At 36.7% G+C, this 15,547-nt stretch overlaps 1 protein-coding gene across 3 annotated transcripts; it reads right to left on the bottom strand.

Moving 5' to 3' along the window:
- Positions 1-8,722: 8,722 nt before the first annotated feature.
- Positions 8,723-13,918, bottom strand: med8 (mediator complex subunit 8). 3 transcript variants are annotated; one of them, XM_084355826.1, is made up of 7 exons: positions 13,818-13,918; positions 13,368-13,489; positions 12,044-12,188; positions 11,812-11,952; positions 10,809-10,896; positions 10,458-10,718; positions 8,723-9,145 (listed from the first exon to the last, which is right to left on the bottom strand). In XM_084355826.1, the coding sequence occupies exons 1-7, from the start codon at positions 13,821-13,823 to the stop codon at positions 9,075-9,077; spliced, it is 834 nt and encodes a 277-aa protein (XP_084211952.1). In that variant the 5' UTR covers positions 13,824-13,918; the 3' UTR covers positions 8,723-9,074. The 3 variants fall into 3 exon arrangements, with proteins under 3 accessions (XP_084211952.1, XP_084211953.1, XP_084211954.1); XM_084355827.1 differs by having other exon boundaries at positions 10,479-10,718; XM_084355828.1 differs by having other exon boundaries at positions 10,521-10,718.
- Positions 13,919-15,547: the final 1,629 nt, after the last annotated feature.

Raw genomic sequence — 15,547 nt, 5'->3', positions numbered from 1 at the left:
ATTCACAAAACACAACAACGTTTCACAAAACACAACATTTTGGAAAACAACATTTCACAAAGCAACATTTCGGAAAACACAACATTTCAGAAAACACAACAACATTTCGGAAAACACAACTTTCCTCAAAACACAACATTTCACTAAACACAACATTTCACAACACACGACATTTCACAAAACACACTGTACTGTTAATAAAGGCCAAAACATATTTATTTTTCTAAAAAAACAAAACACAAAATTTCACAAAACACAACAACATTTCGGAAAACACAACTTTTCTCAAAACACAACATTTCACTAAACACAACATTTCACAAAACACACTGTACTGTTAATAAAGGCCAAAACCTATTTTTTTAAGAAAGGAAAAAAAAACACAAAATTTCACAAAACATAGCAACATTTCACAAAACACAACTTTTCACAAAATACAACAACTTTTTGGAAAACACAACATTTTACAAAACACAACATTTCAAAAACAACAGTGCACAAAACACTACAACATTTCACAAAACACAACATTTCACAAAACTTTTTGGAAAACAACAACATTTTGGAGAACACAACATTTCACAAAACACTACAACATTTCACAAAACACAACAACTTTTTGGAAAACACAACTTTTCACAAAACAACATTTCACAAAATACAACAACTTTTTGAACAACACAACATTTCTCAAAGGACAACATTTCACAAAACACAACATTTCACAAAACACAACTTTTTGGAAAACAACTTTTTGGAAAATATTTCACAAAACAACATTTCACTAACAACATTTCACAAAACAACACCTTTTTGGAAAAAACAACATTTCACAAAACATTTCATAATACATTACATTTCAAAAAACAACATTTCAAAAAACACAACATTTCAAGCAACACATCATTTTGGAAAACATAACATTTTACAAAACACAACTTTTCGGAAAACATAACTTCACAAAACACATTTCACAAAACACAACAACTTTTCGGAAAACACAACATTTCACAAAACACAACATTTCACAAAAGACAATAACTTTTTGGAAAACATTTCACAAAACAACATTTCACAAAACACAACATTTTACAAAAAACAACATCATTTTGGAAAACACATTTCACAAAACAACTTTTCACAGAACACAACATCATTTCACAAAACAACATTTCACAATACATTACATTTAAAAAAAACACAACATTTCAAGAAACACAACATTGCATGAAACAACATTTTGGAAAACACAACATTTCACAAAACATTTCATAATACATTACATTTCAAAAAACAACATTTCAAAAAACACAACATTTCACAAAACATTTCATAATACATTACATTTCAAAAAACAACATTTCAAAAAACACAACATTTCAAGCAACACATCATTTTGGAAAACATAACATTTTACAAAACACAACTTTTCGGAAAACATAACTTCACAAAACACATTTCACAAAACACAACAACTTTTCGGAAAACACAACATTTCACAAAACACAACATTTCACAAAAGACAATAACTTTTTGGAAAACATTTCACAAAACAACATTTCACAAAACACAACATTTTACAAAAAACAACATCATTTTGGAAAACACATTTCACAAAACAACATTTCACAATACATTACATTTAAAAAAAACACAACATTTCAAGAAACACAACATTTCAAGAAACACAACATTTCACGAAACAACATTTTGGAAAACACAACATTTCACAAAACACAACAACTTTCTGGAAAACACAACTTTTCACAAAACACAACAACAATTTTGGAATGCAACATTTCACAAAACATTTCACAATACACTACATTTCAAAAAACACAACAACATTTCGGGAAAACACAACATTTCACAAAACACAACATTTCAAGAAACACAACATTTTGGAAAACAACATTTCACGAAAACATTTTGGAAAACACAACATTTTGGAAAACACAACCACACTTCACAAAAAACAATATTTTGGAAAATACAGCATTTAACAAAACACAGCAACTTTTCTGAAAATACAACATTTCAAAAAACACCTTTTTGGAAAACAACAACTTTTTGGAAAACAATGTTTCACAAAACACAACAACATTTTGGAAAATACAACATTTCACAAAACACAACAACTTTTTGGAAAACATAACTTTTCGGAAAACATAACTTCACAAAACACAACTTTTCGCAAAAAACAACAACTTTTCGGAAAACACAACATTTCACAAAACACAACATTTCACAAAACAACATTTCACAATACATTACATTTCAAAAAACACAACATTTCAAGAAACTCACGTTGTCCTCATGTGTCTTGTTTTACTTTCACCTTCCTGTCTTTGTCTGTTTACCCGCCCTTTTTCGGAGCACACCTGTGTATTGAAGCTTGTGTTTTTCCTTTACTCTTCGTTGGGTGGTCTGTTTTCATCCTGTGTCTTCTCTTGTGTTCCTGTGCCCATTCCCCAGTCCTCGTGTGTCCTCTGTGTTGCTAACTAATTTGATTAATTGGAATTTATTTTTTAACACAAAAATAAAATATAAATGGGGAAGACCTGAAGGTGGTCCTGCCTTAAAATCCAGTTTTAGAGAGCCAAAGACAATCCTATGGACATTTGTAACAATGTTAGTAACTACAAAGTTGTTTTAAAATTGTCAAAATGTCAGTTTTTAGTCAATATGTATGTTTTTAGCTGCCTTTTAGGGACAGTTCACCCAAAAATCCAAAAGATACATATTTTTCCTCTTACCCGTAGTGCAATTCATCCATCTAGATTGAGTGCAAGTCTTCGAGTTTTGGAGATATCGACCTTATACATTTTCTTTCCATATCACAGCGCAGAAAGAAGTGTGCATCTAGCTACCTAAGCTAGCTACCATTACAGTCGTGAGCCTCTCCTCTATGAGCAGATGTTTCCCTCTGCGCTGTGATACGATTGGAAAGGGGGTAGTTTGGTAGAAAGAAAATAGTTCCTGCATGAAACATCTCACAACAAAGTCTGTGGATGATCTTGGGCATGATTTCTGAAAAAAAAACAGTGCTGTTGAGTTTTTTAACTGTGATGTTTTTGGCCACCTAGTCCCATTATATTTAAGAGAAGGCAGAGGGCAGATCTCTACAGCCTATATCTTCAAAACTGCAGAAAAATAGCACTCTGGGTAAGAGGAAAACTATGTATGTATGTAGCCTCGGGAGTATACTTTGACTCGAGGTGGGCCCACTGCTCATTTTTGCCCCGGGCCCCATATTGAGTTATTCCGGCCCTGCCAATCACTCAAAGCACACACAACAACAACAGGCTGTAGAGGAAAGGTTCAGAATGGAGGTACATAATTTACATTCTGCTTGAACTACTGTACATCAACTGAAAAACAAATCTTGAAAGCATCACCATCATCAAAACACACATAAATAGAGTTTTGTCCAGTTTTTAGATTTGTTAAACGTTTTATTGCTACTTTGCAAAGTGATACAAGTTCAGCTTTGGCGAAGGCAAACATCAGACGTCTGACTCACACTGATGTGAGGAAAAGAAATCAAACCAATATTGTGAGGAAAAAGTACTTCTCTCCTCTTTGACCTCACCCTCATTGCTTTCCTCCATCTGAGCCTTCTCATCACTGGAGTTTCATATCAATCATCCTCAACCAGACCACGATGCATGTGGCGCATACAGCGGGGCTCAGGGCTCACATTATATCAATGACAATAACAAGGCTCATAAAAAAGGGCCGGCCTCATACACAACGCATAATGTGCATCAGTTATGTCAACGCCTGGCAGCATGATACACACACACACACACACACACACACACACACACACACACACACACAACACATACACACACACATCAAGGCTACACACATGTGCCTGAGGGAAGGGCTGCTGAAGCAGACGATGCAAGGTCTGAAGTCTGAGGGCACGACTTAATGGAGAGGCAGCTTTGTCTCAAGGAAAGCCTCGGCATTAATACGATGAAACAAGTCTGATAGATCTCACAAAATAACTCCAAAGAAAAAAAAAGGTTCTGCAGGAATAGGGTCGAGTAATTAGCGATTGTGGGTGTGTTGCAGATTTCAGATTTGGAAACGGTTCAGTTTGGCAGAGGCTCACCGCTGGAAAGCCTCACTCTTGTATTGCCTATGCCACCCACAGATCTCTAATGAATTCCTCTGATCCCAACTTTCATAAAGAAGACATTTGGAAAAGATTTCACAGATCAGCGTGCGTCACCGGAGCCTTTCAAGTTATTTCAACCGTGGAATATTTTGAACTGGAATCTGCAGTATATTTGAGCGTTTAGGGTGTGGGAGTTTTAAGGCTGTAAACTCTTTCTTTATATTTGCCTAAAGCTCCCATAATGAGCAAGATATGGACCTTATCATTTTCTTCAATTATAGGGAGAGAAAAACCTTTAAAACTGTGCCAGGAGATGGTCTTATTAAAGAAATGTGAAAGTTATCTCCCCAAAACATGAATCAAAGCTGAGACAAAAAAAATTAAAAATATTTTCCCGCTGATGATGGAGGACGCTCAGATACACTGCTGTTGCAATAATTATCGCACTCACGTCCGACAACAAAAGTGGGAGCGTTTCGTGTCGATTCTCATGCAGCCGTGAGCTAATTTGTTCTAAGTTTTGTGTCTGGGTTTTCTTTCATCTTCTTAAATGTTTTCCCTGCATTTCTGGACATGAAGTCAGTTGACACATTTGGTCAGTGCAGTGTGTCGCTTTAGAGGGAAATCCTGTCTTTTTCAAAAGATAGCAATGCTGATTATGTTGTCAAGATGGATTTGTGTCAGGTGAAAAAAAAAAATCTGCCCGGTTCCCCCTGCTCTGTGTACCCCGCTATACACTGTGTATTGTAATTTAGGAGGCAGCTGTCATATTGAGTTTTCCCATTACCCAGTATATACAGCCAGGCTCACACTCTAGACTGAATACACTGGATGGGACTATACCATCTCTCTCACACACACACACAAGCTTGATTTATGAATTCAAATTAATATTCAAATTAACATTGAAAACAGAAGGTGGTTTAAGAAATGTGTTTTCACAGACTGGGCCTGTGGTGGGTCTCGTGCCTCCCAACAGTGAAACACTGCTGACCCCTCATGGTCTGAGTGACTACAGGAAGGAAAGAAGCATCAAGTACAGAAACATGGAAGTTGAGTGGAAAATGTTTTATTAAAGGGTTTAAAAGTTTGAAGGCTCTTAGTCGAACTACGTGAGATATATAGAGTTTGTAAAACCTCCTTTTTATGCCTTTTTAAGCTGATTATAAATCACTGTCACAGACCTATAAAACCTCAAAAAAAAAACATTTAGATACTGCACTCTATGACGTGCTCAAGACATGAAGTATTTAATGCTTAATAAATTAGAATGGCACTCAGTAGAGCGCATACCTCCTCCAAGGCCCAACAGTCCCAACAACTCATTCACCCTGTATCACCGTAAACCACCCACAACTATTTCATCATAATCTAAGATCAACAAATCTAGGATACCAACCACTTTTTTCATCAAGAAGCATGAATTATACCCTAAGATATTAACAGAATATAAAAAAAAAGAAGGAGAAGAAAAGAAAAAAAAGAAAAGAGAAGAAAAAAACAATCCTATGTCCTAATGTAAAGAAAGTGAGAAAAACTTCCTGGATCCGTCCCTTTATCTGGATCAACACTAAAAGTTGAATTCTGGATGAGACCCTTCCTCCATTTAAGTTTCGTAGAAATCTGTTTAGTAGTTTTTGTGTAATCCTGCTGACAAACTAGCAAACAAACGGACACAGGTAAATAATTATAATAATGAAGTCACTACATTGATAAATTAGTCTTTTATTAACTACATTTAAATATGAGATTCAAATGAAGCTTAATCTTGTGAAATCATCAGCTCGTTAGCTTTTAGCAGGGATAGTTTTTTTATGTGGTGTTACTTTTTCTCCATTATGATTTAAGACTTATCCACAGTCGTATTCATGTGGTACGACGAACTCAAACTCAGGAAAGACTAAAAAGTGGGTGTATTAGCTTAAATGTGTACTGTTAATAAATATATTAATAAGGTTATAATACAAACTCAAAAATACTGTTAATATCTTATTTACTGTGTGAACAAGCCGTCCTCTGAGGGGAATAAGGTGACTACTTATGAGGGTCCAGCAAATATAAACAAAGTAAAACAGAATGAAATTGTCATAAAAATGAAAAAGTGAACATTTTTCTCCTAAAATTTCTTCCCCAAAACCACATAATGCACCTTTAAGCTAAAGCTATAGTCATCTTACAGTATTGACTAGAAGAAGCAAAGTTCAGATTTAGTTTTATTTGTCATACGTAGGTTAACACAGGGTCAATGGTGCAATGAAATGTGTTGAAGGAGAATAATAAAAGTCACAAAAAGCTAAAATAAGATTTAAAAGAGAAAGAAAAGAAATTTAAATAAAAATGTAACAAGATAAATACAATATAACACTTTATACAATTATATTTAAAAGAGGATTTGTGTGTAAAAGTGACCTGATACAACAGCAGCAGTCAGGTTTTATAGTGTATTTTTTCTCCAAAAAGTCAAAACTTCTATAATATAATAATTTCTATAAGAACTCAAAACTCAAAAAGTCAGATTCTGGTCTTAACTCAGTTTGTACCAAATATATTGAGTTCCTGTGTTTTGGCTTCGTACGGCAGCATGAACAGATGACAGTCAGATCCAGATGCAACATGCTAGTTTTTATGACAAGGAGCACATTAATATTCTAATTGCATAATAAAGAAGAGACGTAACTGTCACGAGTTCGGATGTGTCGGTGACAGCAGCGTCGGGGCAGTGATAGTGTGACATCACTGCAGTCGCTCTACAGGGAGTGTAATTTAAATCACTGCCTGCTTCTTTTCTTAAAGGAGCAGATGATCACAAAATCAATGTTTTCTTTATTGCATATGTCATTTATATTTATTACAGGAAGTAAATCCAACAACCCTTTAACTTTTTTTTAACTATACTTCTTAATTCTTTATCATAAATGGTCAGTAAAGTAGGAAAAGTAGGGGAAAAAATGGATTTAGTGTCCAAACTGAAAACACAATATTAATGCTAGTGTAAAAGTTCATTATAGTCCTCAGAAATAAGAGTTTAACAAAAAAGGCAGCAGCTGCTCATTCATTTTATTTACACCTGAGCTTCTTATATATATATATATATATTATATAAATCGTACAAATGCTTGTATCAAAAATCAAGTTGTTTCAGCTTTAAACCAACACTGAACAATCATATCGCTCGTCAATATCTTCTTGTATTATTACAGATTTTCAGCAAAGGCCACTGTAAGATTTTTTTTACATTTTGATTTTTAAATGCATCTTCGGGGCAGAAACATGTTATGGTGTATTTTAATATGTTGTGAAAATGAATATATTACGACTTGTGAGCATCATATCTACTTATTCTCTTACTGTTCTGTTACCGCAGTGAGACAATACAACATAACTGGACATAACGTTGCCCGTTAGACTACACTTCCACTGTTATTCGGTCACTTTCATATATGGCATACATCTCGCTTCTTTCTCTGCAGCACCGTCCATATCTCAGTTCAAACTTGTAGATCCCAATTAAAAATCCTAATCAAATCAAAATTGTCTGTAAATTGTAATTATAATTCTGGATTTTATTAATCATTGCTCTTATTATTATTACTTTATCTTGTATTTGTGAAGAAAATGCCAAGAAACATTTGTTGTATATTTGCATACTTGGCTAATAAAACAGATTATGATTGTGGTTACAAATAAAAGATTTACTGAAATTAATGGAAACCACTGGCTGCCTGTAAAGCAGGAAAAACACTTTTGTACTTGGAGAATGTCCAGCACTAATGTAGACGTGTGGTTTGAAGCCTAATCTTTTAACTTTGGGTGATATTTTGGCAGAAAACTCAGTTCAGGCTTTCTGTTTTCTTGGGTTTGCAGGATGTTGCCTGTTCGGTCTTTGTTTATAATTTAGAGCTCATCGGTGGACACAAGTGTGACCTTGTGCAGCTTTGAGCTGTCTCAGCAGAGCGTCTGACCATGGTGGCTGACACAGCGAGACGTCTGCCTGTTTGGGGACAGAGGGTGTATGTAGGTCAGCCATGGGCCTGCATGCTGTGACAGCAGCACGGTCACTGTGCTGTGCAGCAGGACAGGGATTGGAGTGGACAGAGAGAGCCGGCGTGGAGAGAGGCCCCCCTCACACGTCAGCACCGATACTTTCTCATTTGCCCCCTTAAACACTTTGACATTATCAGGCCACACAGAGCAACGTCCACCCTCATTATTCTCACCTTTGCTACCGCAGCCAAATGGGCAAAGAGAAGCAAGAGGAGAAGAAACCGGCAGAAATACTGAACACATCAGATCATGGTGCATGTCTGAGATGTTGGGATGGTCATTTGATGGGTTGTCCTGTCATACTAGGGATGTTCAATTACACTAAGGTTACAGATCTGACAATACAGAGCTGTGTAAACACTTGATTGTCAGAAAACAGAAAAACAACTGGCGCTGCTGGGAAACCACCATCACAGTTTACTTCTGAAGGATTAAAAAATTATCAAATATCATTATTTTCTTCAAGTTTATTGTAATAATATCCAAGAGTTCATTATTCAAACACTAGTTGAAGTATATTAAATAGGCAACCAAGTATTCCTTTTATCACATATTTTATTGAAAAACAGTCAGAACAGTTCAAAGTACAAGCTGTTGTAATCCCATGAATGATGACATACTGCCATCTAGTGGCTCAAACACTGAGGCTCAGATGTTGTATCCAAAATGAAAACATGTTTTCACAAATATTTTGACTTTTTGTTTGAGATCATTTTACAGAAAATAAGAATGTCGGTGAAACAGATTAAGAGAGAAAGAGATATAACTTCGTAGAAGTTGGGCAATTCCATGAAAAGAATGGCTTCATGTAAAAATCACAAAGGTTGTAAATGTTGTTTCCTGCGGTGAGTCTCTGAAATGTAACAAATGATGAATGGTGGAATAAAAAAAAAAAAGGAGCTCATCGGTTGTAAGGATGCATTGAACCTGACGCAGACTTGATGTTTGTCTTGATGCTGCTTGGCATTTTTCCTGAGAAAGAAAAATAGGGAGAGAAAATATCACTAAACACATAAATACAGATTATCATTCCAAGCTGACCAGGTAAACAATAATAAATCAACAACGAAAACCTGTGTATTGGCAGCAAAAGTCTCAAAGAACAATATGTGAATGAAGTGTAAACAAAAGGGTGACGTCATTTAAATTGGTATGAATATATAATGAAAGCAAACAAGGTTGTATTTGACATAAAATGGTTACAATGTTTTACATCTGTGCTCTACAGAGTTCAGCACATGTCCGGCTCATTTTGTGATACTTTGTTCACAAAACGAGAAAATAGCTGACATTAAACATGAAGCTAATTGGGATGAATTTCTGATTCACCTAGAAGGATCACAAGAAAGTTGAGGTCTTGTCAGACAGCAGCATCAATACTTTATGCAGGATGTCACAACAACATTACTATTTTACTACTTTTCTCTAAGTCCATTCAGCTTCTACTCACATTCTCCAAAAGATTTAAATAACGTGTGAGAAAGGGTTTGAAAATATGACGTAAAAATTATTCAGGTATTTTTAAACCTGGGCCCCATATTTACATGTTTTGGTCATAAATGATTCATACATACCAAAAGTTTTGGAATTCAGAATAAACCTTTTGGTTTAAATTATAAGATCTGTTTTGTTACCAGAAACACAAAGTCTCACTCTGAAACCTCTCTGGGTCAGTTGTTACAGGTGTTGCCTCATCTAATTTGTCAAAACCATTTAAGTATTCAGCCGCGAATTTGGAAATAAATACTTGCTCATGGCCAACTCTGACTCGCGATTTCACCATCGTCTTTCTGCAACAACTCACCTCTCATAAGATTTTGGAGCGGGACTTCTCCTAGAACAAGTCTGTTTCTGGTTACAAAATGGATCTCAAAATATAAATATTTCTTTTATGCTGTCAGACACTTAGAATAACATCCTCTGCCTGTCGAGTGTTAGTGGACGTAACTTTGATGGCTGGACGACTTAGCCCAAAGGATAATGTTGCAGCCATTGCAGTCGTGCAGCTGCACACTGAGGCAATCCACTGTACAGATTCCAAAGCCTTTTGGTAAATATGAATCATTTCTACACCATCACATGTAAATATAAGGGCTACGTTTGAAAATACTGAAAATTCAATTTATTGATCCTCTCTACCTCAAACTCATTCACATCCTAAAATAAAGAAAAACATGAATTCATAGTACAAATATTCTAACACATGAACAGGGAGATGAAGAGCAGCAAGGGCGTAACATCACTACAGTAACAAACACTGTGAGCAGTCAGGTGGAATACTAACCCAGCTCTCCAGGTCTCCTACCTGGCTGCCCTTGCTGCTGTGGAGCCACAGGTCCTCCCATACCTGCTTGTTGGCCTGAGCCACCGCCGATGGTGACCTGCTGTAAGGTTGGACCTCCACTCATCATGGGCCCTTGTCCTGGATGTCCAGGGGCCACTGGACCTGGAGGCCTACATTTGGAAAGCCCCTTTCCAAATGCAACAGCTCCGACCAGAGCGTTAGTGTCAGCAGGGTTGAAAGACGGCTTGTTCTGTCGTATAGCTAGAAAACAAAAAACTCATAAAACTCAGGATATTTAAATTTAGAAATCAACTTGAGATGAATTATCAGGACAGTTAAAGTGCAACATACCTGCGCTCTCTGCGTCTCTGTCATCACGAGGGTTGTTGAGCTTCTCCAGCAGATTGGAACACAGTTTATTCAACGTCTGGATTTGTTTCTGTTGATGAAAATATAACCAGAGGCTTTGAACAATACAATACAGCTACACCCAATGAAAGGCACATGACTATATTACATACACACTTAAATGACTAGGAGTCAGGGATGTTTGCAATTATTTGACTAGTTGATTAAACGCTGCTACTCTTGCTGGTCGGCACCAGAAATACCAGAAAGTTGTTAAACTTATCATTATGAATCTATTAATCTACATATAGGATCCAGTCCTAGAGCGAAGTGTATGTACAACACCAGATTGGTCCTGTAGGTGTCACCTTTGTGCTTTGGGTCGCTTACAGTTTTAAGACAGCAATACTAATACCCTCGACCCACGTACATCGGGTCATTGGGTCAACTTTACATCTATTGGTTGATCAAAATCAAAGTGCATAGATCGACTACACATGCCACGCTCCCACAAAATAATTAATTAATATATAAATAAATACACACATTAATAAATTCAAAAATGGAAAATGAATAACAAAATCATAAACCAAATGAGAAAGCAAATAAATAAGATAATTAATACAAAGGTAAATAAATACAAAAGCAAATTAAAACAGAAATATAATTTTTTATAAATTACTTTAATTTTATTACTAGTATGTTGGTGTATTTAATGGCATATTAAGACATTTATTTGATTATTTAATTATTTTTTGGCAGTTATAGTCCTCTATAGCTGAAGACCATTAACGGTCAGCAATATATATTCCATCAACGTCAGAACCTGTTATTTCATTAGACATTATTAAGTGGTGCTATGATGAGCATGTTAATTATTAGCCGTCTACACAGCCCTCCTCAAGTGTGCTTTATTAAAACGAGCATTACTTACAAAGTTAACACCAGTTAACTGTTGCGTCTAAGATACAAGGTATCAAACCACTCCATACAATAACTAACTGACCTGTGCCGCCTCCGGCCCAATGCGCGCTGCCTCTGTACTCAGCTGTTTCTCCTGCTCCTCCACCTCTGGATCGGGCTTGGTTCGCAGGTAGTCTGGTACAATCTCATGACTGAACACTGGGACACGCTGCTCTGTGAGTTTCTGTGGGGGAACAAGCAAAAGAAATGAATGAACAGGTCAGAGAGAACGCCTCCAAGAAGCAGACACGTCAGTCAGTGGCTTTGATACTCACTGCTAAATCGTCATCTCGGTCGGGAGACAGAAGCAGCGGTATTATAACCTGGTTGCGAAAGGATGGTGTCTTCTCGTTCTTGAGAAGTTTATTGATAGTGTTCAGCTGACCAGACAGAAGAGCGAAGTTGTCCAAAACAGAGGGCCTGAATGACATAAACACACAACTCAGCATCTGAGAGGAAATAACACTCACAACCATCTTTAAACTCAAATCTGTATTTTAAAAACAAAACACCAACATCTGGTGTCACACGTGTGAATCTGTTGATTATTTGAAAAGTGTAGACAAACGTCAGAATATCTTAGTAGTTGGTATGTCCCCCTTTTGCTTTAATCACAGCATGCACTCGAGCTGGCATGGACTCCACAAGTTTGTGCGCAAACCCTGCTGACTCATGTTATCACAGCATGGATTTCTTGCAAAGCTTTAGGTGTGTTTGGGATCATTATCCTGCTGCAGTGTGAGGTCAGGTAAAATCACAGCTAGACTAAAGGGTTTTAAATAGGGATGCGCGATATATATCGGACCAATATATGATAAAATTTACATTTCTGGTTATTGGCATATAATGAAATTATAGCCGATAAATAGAACCGATAATACAAAGCCAAATTGCTTTAGTTGACTTAACAAGTGCAGCATTTACACACAGTATGTGGCGGTATGCACCTTTAAAGTTGGTTTGCCAGCCGCCAATAAACACAGAGAAGAAGGACAACAACAATACTGTTGTCGCGCTCCTGACATAGGACTGCTGCACCTGTGTAGAGCCACGCAATGTAGACAGGAGCCGCACAAAATACTGCTCCGCAAGTGTTCAGAGAGAAGGTACACACAATGAATCTTATTAAAGCTATGAATAATAAATCATCCATCTTTGCTCGATACATCTTAGGCTTCGTACCATCAGGGGTGCATAAACTACAGCTTATGAGCTAATCTTTAAAATACAAAAATGTGAAATTATAATCGGTATGTTTTTATTATCGGCTGTGAGAAGCAGGTAATTATCGGTTATCGGTATCGGCTGAAAAAATCCATATCGTACACCCCTATTTTTAAGGGGACAGTGCACAAAAACCCAAAATGCTTCTCAGAAAATGGATCAGTTGTATCCAAAGCACGATCAGGCAGACCCAAAGTTACCCCACCATTTGTAATCAAACATTTAGAAACAACTGCAAAATGGTGGAACATGAAGTCTGGATGTAGTTAGTTACTCATTTACCCTTTACAGCATTGCTGGGTTATGCTGCTATGACTAAAAGTTGATATAGAGATCATTTCCCTGTTAGTGCTCTTGAATAAACTCTCTACTCACCATGTTAGTCGCTCGTATTCATTCTCCAACTTGTAAATGAAGCTGTGAAGAGCGTTTTTGACGTGCGCCACCCGAGAGGCGAGAGACTCCACCGAAGCCTCCAACTGCTTCTCTTCTCGTTGCTGAGAGAGAGAAAAGAAGAGGCCGTCACAGAAACAAACACTCCTAACGACAGTCTGTGCGACTCACAAGTCTGTCAAATTAATAAAACTTACACTTTACACTGAGGTTCACTTCATTGTTGTGTTAAAGTAGCTAACCCAGCTAGCTAAACACGAACCAACTACCAGCCAGGCTAGCTGTTAGCGTTACCCAGCTAACATTAGCTAAAGTTTCTGCTCGTCCTACACATAAAGAAGCTCCGCATAAACAAGTAAAACATACCAGTAGATATTATAACGAAGTATCATACTGTAATTTGCAATACATGGGCGTAATTAATAACATTACCTGCATTGTTGAACAGAAAGCTAATGAGCCGCTACAAACAAGTTGAGGCTGAACCACTTCCGGTTCATGACACCTCGTCAAAGTAAAAGCACGTTATAACTTCACAGAAATATAAAACTACTTGAAAATGCATCTAAAAACAATCATCTCAGAATATGAAATGAGACTTATTAGCGTCAATGTTATGCTGACAGCATTTACAGCTCGCAGAAGACAGGAATCTGACCCTGCTTTTCAACTACATTTAAAATAAAATAAATATGATACTGTGGCTCAGGTGGTGTATGTATCTTGGCTAGCTTATAAGTAATGGCTATTAAGTGCTTACAAAATATGAAACTAATGTCAAATTCATGCCCAATATCAGCTGATGAGGAGGAATACAAGTGCATATTTTCATTACAATAACACAGAAGTCTAAAAATGTTATGCCAGAATAAATGTTGAGCATGAACGCAGATTCAACATTTGAGAGAAGCAGTTTGCACTTGTATTTGGCACGAAAAGAGAGGTTATCAATTTTGTTAGACAATACTTGCCTTGTACTGGCAACTAGGGCTGCAACCAACAACTCTTCATCAACTATTCTTTTGATTATTATCTCAATTAATCGATTAGTTGTTGGCCAATAAAGTTTTGGAATCAGAATAAACCTTTCTGTTAAATTATAAGATCTGTTTTGTTACCAGAAACACACAGTCTCACTCTGAAACCTCTCTGGGTCAGTTGTTACAGGTGTTGCCTCATCTAATTTGTCAAAACCATTTAAGTATTCAGCCGCGACTTTGGAAATAAATACTTGCTCATGGCCAACTCTGACTCGCGATTTCACCATCGTCTTTCTGCAACAACTCACCTCTCATAAGATTTTGGAGCGGGACTTCTCCTAGAACAAGTCTGTTTCTGGTTACAAAATGGATCTCAAAATATAAATATTTCTTTTATGCTGTCAGACACTTAGAATAACATCCTCTGCCTGTCAAGTGTTAGTGGACGTAACTTTGATGGCTGGACGACTTAGCCCAAAGGATAATGTTGCAGCCATTGCAGTCGTGCAGCTGCACACTGAGGCAATCCACTGTACAGAATCCAAAGTCTTTTGGTAAATATGAATCATTTCTACACCATCACATGTAAATATAAGGGCTACGTTTGAAAATACTGAAAATTCAATTTATTGATCCTCTCTACCTCAAACTCATTCACATCCTAAAATAAAGAAAAACATGAATTCATAGTACAAATATTCTAACACATGAACAGGGAGATGAAGAGCAGCAAGGGCGTAATCAATTAATCGATTAGTTGTTGGCCAATAAAGTTTTATACCGAGTTGAAAAATGTTGATCAGTGTTTCCCAAGCTTGAGATGATGTCCTCAAATATCTTGTTTTGTCCACAACCCAAAGATATTCAGTTTATTGTCATAAAGGAGGAAAGACAGCTGAAAATATTCACTTTAAGAAGCTGGAAACAGGATCTGACTTAAAGTCAAATCAAATTATCAAAACAGCTGGTGGTTGATGTAATAGTCGACATGTGCAGCTCAAGTGGCAACATCTGCACCGTCACAAATCATCAGTTACAATATAACAGGTAAAATGGAGATTATCAGTTAGTGGATATTTGTAAGAATGTGAATTTTATGCATGCTTATTACTTGTGTCTGTTGGTTGTTACTTATCCATCACTTATTTTATTCAGAAGCAACAAGCGACCAGGAACACAGGC

The sequence above is a fragment of the Pagrus pagrus genome (genome assembly GCF_965226575.1).
Source record: "Pagrus pagrus genome assembly, chromosome: 6".
NCBI classification, from domain to species: Eukaryota; Metazoa; Chordata; class Actinopteri; order Spariformes; family Sparidae; genus Pagrus; species Pagrus pagrus.
The sequence above is the reverse complement of the archived record's forward strand: the minus strand, read 5'-3'. Positions and strand labels throughout refer to the sequence as shown.